The sequence below is a fragment of the Scardinius erythrophthalmus genome (assembly GCF_964197995.2).
Source record: "Scardinius erythrophthalmus genome assembly, chromosome: 18".
Classification (NCBI taxonomy): Eukaryota; Metazoa; Chordata; class Actinopteri; order Cypriniformes; family Leuciscidae; genus Scardinius; species Scardinius erythrophthalmus.
In genome coordinates, this window is record NC_138238.1 from 1,484,453 (window position 1) to 1,502,412 (window position 17,960).

General features: G+C 38.3%; 2 protein-coding genes across 3 annotated transcripts in view; one reads left to right on the forward strand and one right to left on the reverse strand.

The window, feature by feature from the left end:
• sec31b (SEC31 homolog B, COPII coat complex component) overlaps nt 1-1,783 on the forward strand; it is a 38,655-nt gene extending 36,872 nt beyond the window's left edge. For both annotated transcript variants that reach the window (XM_081393625.1, XM_081393626.1), the window contains one exon: nt 313-1,783. In XM_081393625.1, the coding sequence (XP_081249751.1) occupies nt 313-492 (180 nt within the window). In that variant the 3' untranslated portion in view covers nt 493-1,783. The remainder of the gene's footprint in view (nt 1-312) is intronic.
• Nucleotides 1,784-3,229: 1,446 nt separating this feature from the next.
• On the reverse strand, nt 3,230-11,029 carry scd (stearoyl-CoA desaturase (delta-9-desaturase)). The gene is made up of 6 exons (XM_081393627.1): nt 10,452-11,029; nt 10,078-10,302; nt 8,212-8,342; nt 7,679-7,884; nt 6,553-6,785; nt 3,230-4,766 (listed from the first exon to the last, which is right to left on the reverse strand). The coding sequence occupies exons 2-6, from the start codon at nt 10,283-10,285 to the stop codon at nt 4,567-4,569; spliced, it is 978 nt and encodes a 325-aa protein (XP_081249753.1). The 5' UTR covers nt 10,286-10,302; nt 10,452-11,029; the 3' UTR covers nt 3,230-4,566.
• Between the last annotated feature and the right edge of the window lie 6,931 nt (nt 11,030-17,960).

Consider the following 17,960-nt stretch of genomic DNA (forward strand, 5'->3'; position numbering starts at 1 on the left):
GTTTGTTGTGCGTGTTTCACTGCGTTTACACCAGCGTGTGTTTCCAGCTCTCCAACACAGCCAATCAGTTGAAGTTCTGGAAAGCTTAGTTTCTCCCGTCACTTCTGTATCGTACCGCTTTACCTGAGTGTATTGAATGTAAAGTTGGACATGCTAAACCCTGGTTGAGTCTCTAAGGTTTCAAGTGTGATCTCTGATTTTAGTCCTTAAAAACCAAAATGTAGTGCTTGAAAAGTCCTTGAGTTTCATTTCACAGTGTCTGTATGAACCCTGGTTTCACTATTAAACTGGTGTTTTGTGTCGCCCCGCCAGCTTTCTCCCAGCATCCTCGGCGGCCTGCACGAGATCAGCCGCTGTGTCGGCGAGCGCAACTATCTGCAGGGTCTGGAGGTTCACACACGGGTCGTGAGCAGCAGCAACTTCAGCGAGATCTCGGCGTTCATGCCCGTCCTCAAGGTGCTCATGACCATCGGCAACAAGCTGGCCGTGTGACGCGCTCTCTCTCTCTCTCTCTCTCTCTCTCGCGCACTGAACTCAGAACCAATCCAGCGCTGGTGTTCTCCTCGTGCGTTTGCTGTTCGCTTTCCTTCTCATTCATCCAACAGAAGCAGAACGACTGCTCAGAAAACCATTATTGTGTGATGTGTTGAATTGAATGCAACGGTTTGTCTAAAAACGAGCGGAACAAATTGCATTGAATTCAACGTGAGACTCTAAAGATATAAGAATGTGCAGAAACTGTCAATGCAACAGTTTAAGAATAAGCCTTAAAACACGAGCAAACTGTTGCATTCGATTCAGTTGTGCGTAAAACCATTATTGCGTAACGTGTGTTGAATCGAATGCAAGTTTGTCTAAGAATGAGCATTTGTGTGAATCATTTGTAAAATCATCGTGGCTTTGGATTCAGTGTCGAGAAACACGAACCGAACGAGTCAAGCTTTAAGAGAAACGTTCCGTTCGCGTTTCATGAACGAGGCGCGCCGGGTTTCATTATTAAAGATCTGATGCTGTCTGTAGTTTAGTCGATGTTAGAGGACGAGGGTGATTACTGACTGAGGAATTGTGGGAATGATTTTCTTCTGTGTGAAGGAGGGTGGTTTTATATTGCACTTGACGCTTGATCTGCACTGCTGTTTCTCCTCCGAACACTCCTGTAGAAAAGTGTGACGCTTCTCCAGACGGGACGGAGTTCTGCTCGGATCTGGACGCTTATCGTGAATCTGTCAAAAACACGTCCGGGTCAAAATCAAAGAAGGAAATTATGGCATTTTGACAGTAAAATTCATCATTTTTTACTTTTGCGTATTTTTGTAATTCCCTCCAAAAACACATTTTTTTATTCAGTTTAAATGGTGTGCAACATGCATATGATGTATAAATACTTTTGCTTATTTGCGAATGAGAAATGCATTGAAACTGAATATTAATAGTCCTAAAAATAAATATATATATATCATTTCTCCTGGTTTTTGACGTGGACGTGTTCTTGGACAGTCTTAAATCTCTACAGTAACTGCAAGGAAACTGAATGCAACTAAACAGTTAATCTGATAAACTAGTTCATCTTTTTATGCGTTTATGAATGTCAATGTTCTGTGTCTGAAACCGATTCATTCTGAGGTCATTAATGAAGCTTGAAAACACTTGAAGAAAAATAAAATACAGGACTTTCATAAATGATCGGTGTCTCTGTTTTTTTGTTTTTTTCTTAATGTCTGTCCACAGCTTGACCTTTACAACTAATAATGGGCAATTATTAAACAATATCAGCATTCTTCAGAATAATGTTCGGTTGTTTTTGTGTTGAAACCAACTATTAACACCTGGTGCAGGAAAGGCAGATGAAATCATATTAAAATCAACTAATAATTTCACACATAAATCATTGTGCTCAGTAAAGACGATCTCTGTTGAGATGAGGGTTAAAATCAAGTCATTTTCTGCATTTGCAGTTCTTATATTTCGGTTTTCTCCTGTAGAGGGCGAGATAGAAACACTTTCCAATTCATTACATCATTTAAAACATGTTTAATAGCCTATTTCTCTTTATTTAACACCCAAATATACTTGATTATACATGCATAATCAAGTCAAGTCCAAATGTATTTCTATAGCACATTTAAAAGCAGCAGTTGCACCAAAGTGCTGTTCAATAAAACATTGAGCATATAAAAAGCATGCATGCAGCAGACGAAATATAAACACATTAAACAAAATACAATCATAATAATAAAGTCAGTAATGATACAGACTTTAAAAAAAATATTTTATCATGAACCAGTGCATCTGATTAATCAATAAAGTATTAATAGACTATTTTAGACCAAATGTATCACATGCAATTTTATTTAGCTTATATGACTTTTCTGAGGGATGAACTGCATTATCGCTCATGGAGAACTCCGTAAACACATCAGAAAGTGGATTACGAGTGTTTCCGGTGGGTTTAACGGGGTGTGTCACATACACACACTGAGACACACACACACACACAAAGGCGTGAGAGTCTGAAAGAATGTGACCGGTTTGAAACCGCAAAGTGAGCCGTTCATGAACATCATGTCTCATTTCAGCGCTGCGTTGAACATTCGAGAACAGCTCGCTGATTGGTCGGCCGGAGTCACACGGCGATGCTGATTGGCTGACGCTGATCTGCTGTTGAAATTCCCGGGATGTTGCGAACGCTGTGACGCAGCACCGCAAATGACCGGGAATAACACACTAAACTGTGTGTGTCTGATCAAATGTGGATATTGGCACAACGCCACATGACATTAATAAAACAGTTTATATTTAGCAATGGGATTTTTATCTGTTTTATCATTTATATGTTGCTTACATCGTTTAAAAAAAAACAAAAACGTAATTATTAGTTAAAATATGATTCTGAATATGAATATGAGTGCAAGAACTGTTTCTGTTAACTCAGAAAGTTTTAACTGCACTTCCAGACTGAACTTTCCAGTGAATGCAGACGTGTTCAGACAGGCAGGACTAATTATGACCTGCAGTGTAAAGACATCATCATGTCAAAGGACGGATTCAACATTTTAACCTGGTTTATACATTTCTCACAGAGTAATGACTGTGAACTTTGCTCCTATATTTCCATCCAGTTTATTTGCATTCCTTTTTTTTCATTGTGTTATAATTCAAAATTCAAGAAGAACTGCTAAAAGAATGTCCCCAAAAACACAGTTCACTAGGAAATGAAGTGCACGTGTCAGAAAGTTGAGAAGCTCTTTGCTTGAGACTTTATTTCCAGTAATAGATTAAGAAACAAGAGTCTATTCACTATTACAGGCTGTTATCACAAACAAGAACATCATATTAGTTTTAAGAGCCAACGGCTTCTTCCAAACAGCATGAGAAATATCACAACCGCTCGAGTCACGAGAGTCCGAGTGAGAATAAGGCGATCTGTCCTGTGAGAGGAACAGTGGCGTCTTCAGTCACTGTAAAGTCTGTAAGGAATTACAATCCAAATCGTTTTAAAGTTGCCAAACTATTTAACTACGTGCAACTTGTCAAAGGAAAATAAAAAAACATGGAAAAATAGCATTGAAAAATCTCTGAAAATACATTATGTTTGATTAAACACACATCACGGTTTCGGCACGCATGCAACAAACGCTTTTGGCAATCTGGACAATAACACCAGCAGAGCCCGTGTTATTATAATTATAATTACTAAGTGTTTCATAAGATCTGTATCCATATGCAATAGAAAAGAGTTCTGTATTAATACAGCATGCTTACATTAACGCTGTTTTAGAAGATGAAAACGTTAACGCAGGAACAGATCTGGATGTTGTTGCACAGTTAATTACAATACAAAACCAAACTATACATTTTACAGTACAAGAATCAACACGCTCAATCATTGTCACGCATTCACTCCGGCTTCTGGATCCTCCGTCAATGTCTTAACATGAAATTATACGTAGCGTTACTCACAGCGAGTGAGCTGATCTCGACCCGAAAAACAAACAAACAAACCAACAAACAAAAAAAAGACTCGTTTCTGTGCCGAGGTCGAACACTTAGAAATCAAGCATCATTAATAATAACAGATTCCAACAGTTCTCCAAAAACATGGACAATTTGTGCAAGTATGGCAACAAAACAGTTTGGCAATATTAAATTATTAAATACGATCGCTTGATTCGTTAAGGTGCAGCTGATGTTAAATATTAAATAGATTTAATTTCTCCCAAATTGCACAGCTAGATTTGGTAAGACGCCAGGGTGACGGGGTCGGTGTTTCGCTCCTGCGTCGAGGAAAACTGAGGAAAACTGGCACGTCAGCTACTGAAGCTCGGACTGGGGCGTCAAAAACATCGACAAGCCGGAAACTAAATCTGAATAAGCGCTACACAAACAGCTCGGATCCCCGCGTTAAAGCTTCACAGGCTAGACTGGGATAAAGAACATTTGTCATCGGGAACTTAAAGCAGAAGCTTCAACACTGTCGTCGAAACTCCCCGTCACTGGAAGGACCGATTGTCCTCCTTGTTTTCCGGCTGGCAGTTCGTTGGGATTGAGGGACGATGGGATTGAAGGTTAGCCGCTCCTGTGACTCCCGTCTCCGGTCCGCTGGACTCGGGCGTTCACGGCGTCCCGGGACACGCGCTTCGGGTCGCTCGCCAGGCCTAGGAAGCACATCAGGTCGATGAAGCACGTGGTGAGGTTGAGCTTCCAGCCGTACTCGCTGGTGGCGTAGTCGAAGGGGAACGTGTGGTGGTAATTGTGGAAGCCTTCGCCTGAGGAATCAAACCAGGAGATCCCATCACACTCATTAATATGCAAACTAAGAGCAGTCGGACTTATAGACGAAATTAGACGTCCTAATGCAAAAATGCGTTTGTGTCTCATATTCACATCATGATATAGTTGAGCAATACAAGTGCAAATGTGATATTGATTTTATACAACAGTTCAATAGATGAGTTAATATTGTGTTGTGTTTTAGACATGATATTGTTCTCCAATTAAAATATTACTTATAAATCCAGAGCAGAAGTGTGTTGTGCGTCTCCGATCAACACACAGCCGTGTTTCGTGTCTGAATGAATCAGTGTTTTAAAGCGAATCAATCGGGTGAAGCAATGATTCAATGACTCGTTCATAAAGAGAGCCATTTACTGCATTCCTGAATGAATCAGTGTTTTGAGCGAATCAAGATGAGTTAATATTGTGTTACGTTTTAGACATGATATTGTTCTCCAATTAAAATATTACTAATAAATCCAGAGCAGAAGTGTGTTGTGCGTCTCCGATCAACACACAGCCGTGTTTCGTGTCTGAATGAATCAGTGTTTTAAAGCGAGTCAATCGGGTGAACCAATGACTCAATGACTCGTTCATAAAGAGAGCCATTTACTGCATTCCTGAATGAATCAGTGTTTTGAGCGAATCAAGATGAGTTAATATTGTGTTACGTTTTAGACATGATATTGTTCTCCAATTAAAATATTACTAATAAATCCAGAGCAGAAGTGTGTTGTGCGTCTCCGATCAACACACAGCCGTGTTTCGTGTCTGAATGAATCAGTGTTTTAAAGCGAGTCAATCGGGTGAACCAATGACTCAATGACTCGTTCATAAAGAGAGCCATTTACTGCATTTCTGAATGAATCAGTGTTTAAAGCGAATCAATCAGGTGAACCAATGACTCACTCGTAAAGAGAGCCATTTACTGCATTCCTGAATGAATCAGCGTTTAAAGCGAGTCAATCGGGTGAACCAATGACTCGTTCATAAAGAGAGCCATTTACTGCATTCCTGAATGAATCAGTGTTTAAAGCGAGTCAATCGGGTGAACCAATGACTCGTTCATAAAGAGAGCCATTTACTGCATTCCTGAATGAATCAGTGTTTAAAGCGAGTCAATCGGGTGAACCAATGACTCGTTCATAAAGAGAGCCATTTACTGCATTTCTGAATGAATCAGTGTTTAAAGCGAATCAATCGGGTGAACCAATGACTCACTCGTAAAGAGAGCCATTTACTGCATTCCTGAATCAGCCGTTTGAACGAATCGAATGAATGATTCAATGACTCACTCATTTAGACCGTTAATGCCACACATACTGGCAATTTTAGTTTCTAATTTAGAGTATCATATATTTATATATATAAGAAATTATATTAGATGTGTTTTTTTATATTTAATCCATGATAGATTTTCATGACAATTCGGCACATTTTCTTTCACAATCATCATCATGATCAACATTTTATTATAGTTTGTTTTGTTTTTTAATTCTCAATATTGTCAGTTGTGATTCTCCATAGCATCTTATTTTATTAAACGCAACGATTTGTCAAATAAAGTCCGTAAAAATTAAAAAAGTTAATCAAACACTCACAATGATGAATAAATATTTGAACGAGTGCATCATTGTTTGTTCTGTATTACATCACCGATAAGCTGAACTTGAGGTTAAATGTGCTGAAATGTCCTAAAAATAAATGTTCTCCTCTTCTCGTGTCTCTCGTTCGAGTTGAAGCTCGTGTGGACTGTGGGAGTGTGTGTGCGAGACGTACCGATGGCACTGAAGGTGACGAATCTGTTCTCCCGGGGGTTGATGGTGCTGTCGTAGGGCCGGTTCCCCCACATGTGTGCGGCGCTGTTGACCAGCCAGGTGGAGTTCAACACAAGCGTGTATCTGAGGACGGTAGGAATGAAGTACGCCACCCACAGCGACTCGCCCCACAGGAACCAGGGCACAAACATCGGGAAGAAGAAGCACATCAGCAGCACAGACGGCTTGTAGTACCTGAGAATCACAAGAGGCCAATCAAACTTAGTTAAACGCGCATCTTTAGGAGGATCTGTTGACAGAAATGCAATATCATAAACATAACTATGTTTTCAGTGGTGTACATAATGAACCGTTATTACCTTAGAATGAGCCATTTCTCTCTACAGTGGCCCTCAACTAGCTAAAGTCAGCGAATAAAACACTGACACAATGAGGAACAGGTAACAATAATATTCGCAATAACATTGTTTTTTCAAGTAAATATATATATTTTGTTAAACCTCATTGCTTAACTAGCTACTCATCACCATAGATATCATATAAAGGCTAGATGTCTTAAGGCGGAGTCACTTCCGGCATCACCGGCGGCCATCTTAGGACAGGGCTCTGTGAATTAAGGTGAGTGAGCAGCACGCACACAAATCCTCTTTTCTCGCTGAAATCTGGACGGATTTACAAACGGTTTGGTTTCTTACAAACGTTATTAACGTGGCTATAATTCTGAATGCTTAAACATTTTGAACATAATTATTCATATGTATGCAGTATAATAGCTACATCTCTGACGTTTATAACAAACCAAACCGTTTGAAAATCGGTAGAAAATTTAGCAAGTTATGGTTATTTAAAAGTACATGCACCATGTTAAGAGTGAGCGAGCACCCTGTCGTAAGATGGCCGCCGTGTGCGGATGTCGAGCTCCATTGGCAAGCAGCGCGGACGAGACATCTAGCCTTTATATGATATCAATGCTCTTCACTGTCTCAGACGACGACATCACTTCCTGTCGGCCACCATAACTTCTGTTGGGTGCAATTCACAACCTCACCACTAGATGCCGCTAAAAACCTGCACCTTTAAGTGAGCAATGACGGTTCACTTAGTGGCCGGTTTGATTTCAGACTTGCCTCCTCTGAAACATGACGACCTTATCGGCCTTCAGGTCGCTGATCTCCAGCTTGCGTCCCTTCTCGATGACGTCAGGGTGTTTACGGACCAGGAGCCAGCCGATGTGAGAGAAGAAAAACCCGCGCACGGCGTTGTGAGGGTCGGCGTCCGTCTCGGAGTACTTGTGGTGAACGCGATGATCACGTGACCATTCGTAGATGTCATTCTATAGCGGAGAGAGCGGATTAAGAGGCATTTCTACACAGAAATTACACTTTAATATGACTTCCTTCAAATCTAACACTTAATGCACAAATAATAACCTTTATATGGAGGTATTAATCATGTTTGATCCATTTGTGCCATTTCAGAGTTTGCATCACTTTACTACAGTTTTCCATATGTTAGAATATTAAACAATTAATCAATCTACTGTGTTATTCTAACAGTCCGAGTGAATGTGTGCATGTTATGACTCAACTCTATACTAATGTACGCAGTCATGCCAGATTAATCTGTCTCTGTGAACCTGAGATGCTTCAGGCTTCATTACCTGGAAAGCCATGGAGTTGGCGAAGGCGAGGAAGATCCGGAGAGGTAAAGACGCTTTATAGGATCTGTGGCTCCACAACCTGTGAGCGCCTGCGGTGATTCCCAGAGCGCTGAACAGGAAACACCCAAACGCTGCGGGAAACAAACAACAAGCCATTATATACTTCTGCAAATAACCTGAAAAATTAATGCAGCTCCTCAGAGCCACAAAGCTAATGTTTAATTTTTCATGCACTTTTACACGTGTCAGTTCAATGACACACCTGGACTTTATGCATCTCGTACATCATCTGTATTTTTGAGCAAATATGCTTGGAAAACTCATCCTTAGTAAAGTAACAGCTCGGAGTGTGTGATATTGACATCTGGATTTTCTCAAAAATGATAATTAGACGATATTTTTTCTAGCGTGTTATTGCCTTTGTGTTTTTATTAATCTTTGCAATGCGGAGGAAACTCAGAATCTGCATCTGAAGTGGCATTTACACACTGTTTGATGCAGATCATCAATGCATTTAACCTGCAGTTACAAATGCATAAATTATGTTCAGCTTTTTTAAACGTAAAACGCTGAATAATGATATTTAGAAATTATTTAAAATATGAAAAGATACTTTAAATGTGAAATTAAAACCGCCAGTAGGTGGCAGCACGTCACTGTTAATGAGCGAGTCAATACGTTTCAACCGATTCATTCATTCAGGAATGAAACATTTGACTGTCTTAATGAGTGAGTCATTGAATGATTCATTCAACCGATTCGTTCATTCAGTAATGAAACAAATCGTGTGTTGCTCAGATGCTTTGTTTGGAACTATTTTCATTGGCGAAATAGAACAAAAACAGGCAATATCGTGTCTAAAATGTAAGTCACTTAATATTAACTTCTTGTTTATTGAATTGTTGCGTTTAATCAATATCACGTGTGTAATCATGCTGATATTTGGAGAAAAACTTCACTTTTCATGTGATATTAACTAAATTAAATTATATAAATATAAAAGAATATTGAGAGCTATTATCTTGAATATTGAGAGCATTATTAATAGAATAAATCACGCTGTAAATGCTCAAGCGCACTTGTCTAACCTACTAGACTACATCAGTGTGTGTTTCTGTAAAGTGAGGGACGTACTCCATAATGTCAGATCACACATCATTAAAACAACAATCGCAATATTTTCATTTACGATATATATGTTTCGCACACCCCTATGGCTCAGTGCAATTTAAATAGATATGCACTGCGTGTTTCAGAGAGAAACTCAGCACAGTGTTTACTTCCACATGATCAGCTCATGTTTTCAGCGTCGATTCGCAGTAAATGCTTCTCCATCTCTGAGTTTGGGTTGCTTTAAACATGCGTTTGGGAACGTAACATGTGCAAACCATCTTCCCAAACTTAATGGGAAGAGCGAGGCACCTAAAAATGGGCTTTTGTCAACCAAAAGGAATCTGGATAGTTGCCGATATATATCGCGCACAACTCTCCTCAACAAGACACGTGATTTAAGCAATCATTCATTCATGATGAAAATAAAAAAACATGCAAGTAAAACATGAGCTAGAAGTGGCAGTTTTTACAGTCAGTGCATAAAATTAACATATTGATGTTCCCTTAAACTTTCTAACCCGCGCTAAAGTTTCACAGCTTTAAAAGAAGATTTTACTTTGCATATAATCAGTCATTTTGTCTTATACTAAATAAGCACATATGAATGAGATTTAAGACGCATTCAAATGTAGTGCATGAATTGTTTGGAAAAGAGCAGCGGGAACATTGTGCTAAATATCTCTAGTTATTAAGGAAGTTAATTTGATATAAAACATCTATCTGTGTGTTGCAAAGTGTGATTTTAATACTCACTCCAGATGAGTGTGAGGACAGATGCAGATGGTACCAGCACAAGCCCATATAGAGCTGCAGTGTGCAATAAAGTCATCAGAACCACATTTCTCCAAACTATGACGACGGGAGGTTTAGGCCCTTCTTTCTCTTTATATGTGGTATCAAACACGTCCTCCACGGACTGCTCTGGACGCCAGACTGCAGTTTTAATATCCATATCAGGCATGATGAAGATGATGATCACTGTCAACACAAAAACACACACTTACGTTAGTCTAACATTCAATGCAAGTGCGATGCAGCAGATCCAGAGCAAGCAAAGCTAGGGTAAACTGGGTCATGACGCCACACACAAAAAATACATTTTCTCAGGAATGAACACCAAAACTTACCAGACTGATGCAAAGGGTGTGAGTGAGAATTCAACGCACGTGCAAGATCGTATTACAAGAACTCTGAGAATATCCTGGACACACACACTAGCTTGTAACGCCGCTGTGGATGGTGATGCGTAGTGCTGTCGCGAGCGGAGGAATAGCGCGCTGTGATTGGCCGGAGAGTTTGACACCACCCTAAAGGGAATGCACGGATTGGCTGATGCTCATCTGATGTTCGCTTTCCTTTTCTTAACTTCACACCAGCATCCCCGTACAACCGAATTTCTAACAGAATCGGTTCGCGTTTTTATACCGTGAATGCGCTCACCCCACCGGCGAGGAGTTTCTCCTCTGCAGCCAATCAGAGCTCGTGCTGTCACGGCCACGAGCCCTCTTTCATCACTTCACAAGCTCGTCATTATTTTCAAATAAGACTTGTTCTTTTATTGTCGCTTTATAACGTGCATAAATGATGCTAAATGCTGATACGCTGATAACATGCCGAGTGAACCACAGTTACCCAGGTGTTTTCCAAAAGCCTTGCTTAGTTCTCAGTTCCAGAACTCTTTTTGATTAATGGACAGCCTACGCATGTAAAATAAATGAATCAATTCGTTGAAATGAATCGTCAGGGACAATCTTGGATGTTGCTTCTACTTCAAACAAATCATACAGAAGATGAACATTCATATGATGCGTTTTCATCTCGCGTTTAGAGTTTTCAAGAAAGGTTTTAGTTTTATATAATCAAAAACGACTCATTTTTTTGTGAACCGATTTGTTCGGACTGTTAATTTAAAGGAATCGATTCACCAATTCGTCCGTTTTTTTAAAACAAGTTATTTGCTTTTTGACTCGGTTATTTATAAATAAATCTGTGATTCACTTTTTTTCCTGTTCATTTGTAAGTGGAACAAATTATAATCAAATAGCTACATTGTAAATAAACTACTATACATATTTTGGTAACACTTGTTGGTTAAAGTATACAGCTGTTCATTGTTTGCTCACAGTGCATTAACTAATATTGACAAATACAACTTTGGATTTTAATAACGTATTAGTAAATGTTCAAATTAACATTAAAGATTAATAAATGCTGTAGAAGTGCAGTTCATTATCATGTTAGTTAACTAATTAAACCTTATTGTATAGTGTTACCAATATGTCTTTATGAATTTGTAAAGGGAATAAATTATAATAAAATAAAACAAAAGTAAATTAATAATTATATATAGGCTAATATACTGTAGCCAATTTATAAATATAAATAAATTTTAAAAAATTACATTTAAATTATATTATCTGATTGTTCTTTTTCATTTATTATGTATTTTATTTCATTTTTTTGCGTATTTTAAACATTTATATAAAGTTTTTCAAGATCAGAGTAGCTTTTATATAAAAGTAAGAGAACAGGTCAGTATTTTATTAACAGTAATTCTCAATCAGTCCTGCAGGATTCCTGATTTTCTCATGAGGAATTCCTCAGCTGTCCGAACACCGGATATATTTTAATCTGTGTTATTATTTCTGTGCATTGAGATACATTATTCATACATTTCATGCTCTTCTCTTTCAGTCATATGTGGTCATGCAAAATATGTGGTCACCCAAACTTCCCCTGTACGCCGTGTCTGTCTGATGGGCAGTGCGCCATGTGGCCCGATGACAAACTGATATAAAGGAGACACTGCATGGTAATTCCACAAGATCCGATCCAGATAATGATATTGACATGCCATGAGATCATTATAACCTTTGCCCTGATTTCACCATTGCACAAAAACCCGCTCATCCACAACAGGAATGCAACATCCACATTACAAAAGCACTATTTCTGAAGGTTAATAAGACACATTTCTGTTAAACAAAGCCAAACACTCTTAGATAAAAAGGTCCAGTGGGATCCCAGAAGTTCTTGACTCTTGTTTTATGCCAAAAAGGTTTAGAAATATCTTTCATGACTGCATAACAGGCCTACTTTCATGTTTAACGGGTTATATAAATAAATAAAAATCTGTTTAATTCATAAAATTAAACTAAGATTTAAAAATGAAAGTGATTCATTCAAACTAAATTCACCGGAAGTGTTCGAGGAGCCATAATGGCATTCCCTTAAATGACTGACAGCCAAAGCACTGACCTAACATCACCCGTATCAGTCCAAACATGACTTAATTTTAAGATATATGTATGTTTACTGATAATTTGAACGTTATCTGTAATGTTTATGGTCTTTTAGCCTAGGACAAGATAAAGCGTTATATAGAAATTGTTAAGATGGGTGTGTCTCACTGATATACAGAACATAATTGATTTGAATATACATTAAATATTACAATATGTACAAGCCCCTATAACTATAATGCACTATATTGCATTAAAATCCAAGGTTTACCATGCAAAATCTCAGAGCGACAGTATAAATGCTTGAAAATAAAGTCTTTAAATCAATTCGCAGTCAGCATTATTTCTCTGAATTATTTCTTGACGTCTTTTTCATGACCAACATCCACTTCAGACTCAATTCTCTGGCTTCTAGCATGACAGTTTGCATATGAATCAACTGTTATTATATACTATAATGTTGAGCTTTTTATGCATTTAACCAAAACAAGTTGTTATCTTTACTGCTTCAAAATGCATGCTGTTAATAAAATCCCTGTTGAATCATTTACAGTTAGGGGTGAATTAAGGGTTATAGGGACATTAGTTCAAATGGGACAGTTAAAACTATACATTTTATTTCTCATGTGAAAATAAACACGTTTTAGCTGAGAGACCACATCATCAAAACTGGATGCCCTGATTGGTGTGACATCATCAATGTGGGCGGGGCATCAAACAAGAAGTTGAGCCTGAAATGCATGAGAAAAATGACATAAGCTTTTCATAAAATTGTCATCACTACTAATTTAACGTGAGTGCATGGGTGTGTGTGTGGATGGGACAGCATGATATTGTGTGATTGGGATGGTGCTGAAAGGCTTAGCTAATTAAGAAAATGATTAATGCGATAGAGGACCGTTGCATAAGCTCTGCATTTGGTGTTTCCCAACCTTTTCATTTGTGCAACCCCCAAATTAACCACAGCTGGATTATGCTCAAATAAAACAACCTAATGATAATGAAAATAGAAACATAATCACAGCTAAACAATGTTTACTGATTTTTTGTTGTTGTTTCAGTAATACACCATGTCAAACTGTTTGTTGGGGAAGGGGTCGCTCAACCTTTTCTCTAAATGTTACCAAAAAAATAAATAAATAAAAGGTTTTGGGTCAGTTTACATCATTTTTTATGAAGTTTGAACCTGAACCATTTTTTCTTTTTACTTGTTTACACATTTCAATGACTTTTGGACTTCGTTTACCTCAATTACTCGTGTCGTACTGAATTGAGGATGAATACACATGGACTTAATAATGATGAACAGAAAAATAAATCTTGCTTATGAAATTATATCAACGCATGAACTAATTTGTGTAATAAATATGCTTAGGCTAAATCAATGATAAGATCTGCCGTCCCAATCATACAAATGTTACCAAAAATGTGTGTTTTGGCTCAGTTTACATAATAGTGTGTGTGTGTCACAGAGAAAGTTTCAGCAGCGATTCAGGCTCTTACAGACGCTACAAAGAAAGACAATTGGCTTTTGACAAACTGTGCACAGATCAGATGGAGGACCTTTAACCTAGCATACACACATTAGACTTTTTGTGCTCAAATTAAACAAAAATAACGACTTTATTAAATTTTTCATTTTCTTCTGTGTTCCTCTGAGTGAGTTCACGTAGTGCAACGGCGCAGCGCTTCTGGGTTGTACGTCAGAACGGAGGCTCGCTATTGGCCGACGCTGGTCATGTGTGTGATGCGTGTGATGCTGGCCAATAGTGAGCCTCCGTTCTGACGTATAACCCAGAAGCGCTGCGCTGTTACACTACGTGAACTCACTCAGAGGAACACAGAAGAAAATGAAAAGTTGAATAAAGTCGTTATTTTTGTTTATATTTGCACACAAAAAGTATTCTCGTCGCTTGATAGACTTCAGGTTAAGCCACTGTAGTCACAACGGTGCACGTCAGCCTGCCATTAAAACACTTTTACCCACTCCACAGTAAGTACACCAAAAGCAAATAAATTATAACGCCAGACTATCGATGTAAATGTCTGTTGAGAGAATAATGTTAGAAATGAAAGTACTGTTTGATGAGTGAGTGTGGCAGGTAAATACACTTGCGTGATTGTTATGTGGACCGGCTCTCTCGGTTTCCTAGGTAACCAAATAAAACTCCGCCGCTGCTGTAGACTGCTTATAAATACAGGGAACAAATTATATCTAATGCATTGTGATGAAAGGGTAGTTTGATGATTTGTAACATTATTCTCTCAACAGACATTTACATCGATAGTCTGGCGTTATAATGTATTTGCTTTTGGTGTACTTACTGTGGAGTGGGTAAAAGTGTTTTTAATGGCAGGCTGACGTGCACCGTTGACTCGCGCTAGCCTAGCATAGGCGAACTATCCAAAAGAAAAGACTGGATGATTTGTTTGTTTTTTAAACTGTCTCTATTGATGAATAACAACCAGGCTCACTTGAAAATGAGGCCATGTCGAAAATCCTGAACCACCCCTTTAATCAGAAATATCTTCATTTGTGTTCTGAAGATGAACGAATGTCTTACGGGGTTGGAACAACATGAGGGAGAGTAATCACTGACAGAGTTTTCATTTTTGGGTGAACTAACCCTTTAAAAGCTGCCCAGACAGGAACATAGTGTCGGCCCAGATCCGGAACACGTGGATTCCACACGGCCCGGATTTGGGCCGAAACCATGTTGCTGTCTGGCTTTCTTTAGCATCGGTCAAGCGAATAGCTGACCTCCATGCTCTCTCGGTGAGTTTGGGCCAAAGCATGGCTATGTCAAGTCACCATTATTCATATAGCGCTGTATACAATACAGATCGTTTCAGAGCAGTTTTACAGAGATTAACAGGAAAATTATGCATTTCGGGTTAAGTCTGTTCAGTGTTGATTCAGTTTCGTCGTTAAGATCATCAAGTTAATTTCATCCATAAAGCATTTCTCCAAAAAATGATGTAATCGTCCAGCTCAGTTCAGTTCTGATACACAGCGTCAGTGCGGTCAGATCAACAACATTGTTGAATATTATGTGTCCTCAACTAAGCAAACCAGAGTGGCAACAACCCAAACTCCATCAGTGACAAAAACTTGGGAGAAACCAGACTCAGTTGCTCAGTTCTCCAGTTATTATGATTCTGGTTGCATCACAGTCCAGACAGGAACATAGTGTCGGCCCAGATCCGGCCCACATCCGGCCCAGATCCGGATTCCACACGGCTCAGATGTGGGCCGGATCTGGGCTGACACTGTTTCTGTCTGGGATTCAGAATTCAGATCTGGGATTCGGGATCGGTAGCATTCAAATACTCATTCAGTTCTTCTGCTTGAAGATGGACTCATCCCGCCGGTGTGGAGCCGAAGCTGGTCATCGGGTCTGCGTGAAGGACTGTCATTTCTTAACTGAGATTACAGAGTATTCTAGGTTACTACGTGCGGAGGATTATCTCTGTTTTTCAGAATTTAGTTGTAGGAAATTACCATTTTTTTATATCAACTATGCATTCGGTTAGTTTTGTGAATTGGTATGTTTCATCAGGGCGTGAAGAAATATAGAGCTGGGCATCATCAGCGTAACAGTGGAAACTAACGTCAGGCGGCGTGTACAGGGTGAACAGCAGCGGTCCTAGGGCTGAGCCTTGGGGCACTCCATACTGAACTTGTGAACCATATGACGCTGGTACAGGGGAACACCATACTGTCACCTTTTCCACCTTTATCGCTTTTGGCTTGCTTAGTTAGGGACATTTAACATTTAATATTCAACAATATTATTGATCTGCCCGCACTGACACCAACTGAACTGCGCTGGATGATAACATCACGGTTTTCTCCAGAGCGGCTATATATACAGTACCAGTCAAAAGTTTGGAAACGTTACTATTTTTAATGTTTTTGAAAGAAGTCTCTTCTGCTCATCAAGCCTGCAGTAAAAAAAAAACAAAAAAAACAGTAATATTATGAAATATTATTACAATTTAAAATAATGGTTCTCTTTTTTAATATATTTTAAAATGTAATTTATTTTTGTGAGATGCAAAGCTGAATTTTCATCAGCAAGTACTCCAGTCTTTGGTGTCTTATGATCCTTCAGAAATCATTCTAATATGATGATTTGATACTCAGTTATTATCAATGATGGAAACAGTTGTGCTGTTTAATATATTTTTTTGGAATACTTTTTTCAGGATTCATTGATGAGTAAAACATTAACAGCATTTATTCAAAATAAAAACAGCATTTATTCAAGATAAAAACATTTCTAACAATATAAATCGTTACCATCACCTTTTATCAATTTAACGCATCCTTGTTGAATTAAAGTACTAATTTCTTTTAAAAAAAAATAGTTATTGTTCCCAAACTTTTGAACGGTAGTGTATATTGTTACAAAAGATTTCTATTCTAAATAAATACAGTTCTTTTTAACTTTTTATTCATCAAATAATCCTGAAAAAAGTATCTCAGGTTATAAAAAAAATATTAAGCAGCACAACTGTTTCCAACATTGATCATAAATCATCATATTAGAATGATTTCTGAAGGATCATAAGACACCAAAGACTGGAGTACTTGCTGATGAAAATTCAGCTTTGCATCACAAAAATAAATTACATTTTAAAGTATATTAGAAAAGAGAACCATTATTTTAAATTGTAATAATATTTCATAATATTACTGTTTTTTTGTTGTTGTTGTTTTTTACTGCAGGCTTGATGAGCAGAAGAGACTTCTTTCAAAAACATTAAAAATAGTAATGTTTCCAAACTTTTGACTGGTACTGTATAAATATATATAAATTAACTAAATTAACTTTTTTACAACAAAAATGAACCAGCGCTGAATTTACTTGAGCTGGACTGTGACGCTATTTTCTTCTAGAAACAAACTTTGTTGCATTATTCTCCTGTTATCTCAGTAAAGCTGCTCTGAAACACTCTGTATAGTAAAAAGCGCTGTATAAATAAAGGAGAGTTGACTACAGATTGGTACCAATGTACCTAAAGTGCTCTCCATTCAGAGCACAGGCCATTAGTCTCTCTGATTATGTCTAGTCTTTCTAATTATGAAAATATAAACATCATCATACCCAGACAGCAACATAGTGTCGGCCCAGATCCGGCCCACATCTGGGACGCGTTAAAACCACATGTGCCAGATCCGGGCCGAAACACTGTCTTCGTTTAAACATGAAACTATTATGCAGTTACTTATTTTTCTTATGCGCCAGAGAAACAAGCGTGCATCTTTAGTCAGTTTTGCTGATATGGCATCACAGTTAACGAAAGTTATCATGAGCATTGCAATGTGTGAAGCTGATCATGTCATAACAGATGTTAGTATATCGGGAAGATTCTGAAGCTCATTCATCC

Coding starts and splice junctions, on each gene's coding strand:
- scd (XM_081393627.1), bottom strand. CDS start 10,285: ATGCCTGATATGGATATTAAAACTGCAGTCTGGCGTCCAGAGCAGTCC. Junction 7,885..8,211: donor CCAACTCCATGGCTTTCCAG/GTAATGAAGCCT, acceptor TCTCCGCTATAG/AATGACATCTACGAATGGTC. Junction 4,767..6,552: donor CGTCACCTTCAGTGCCATCG/GTACGTCTCGCA, acceptor TTGATTCCTCAG/GCGAAGGCTTCCACAATTAC.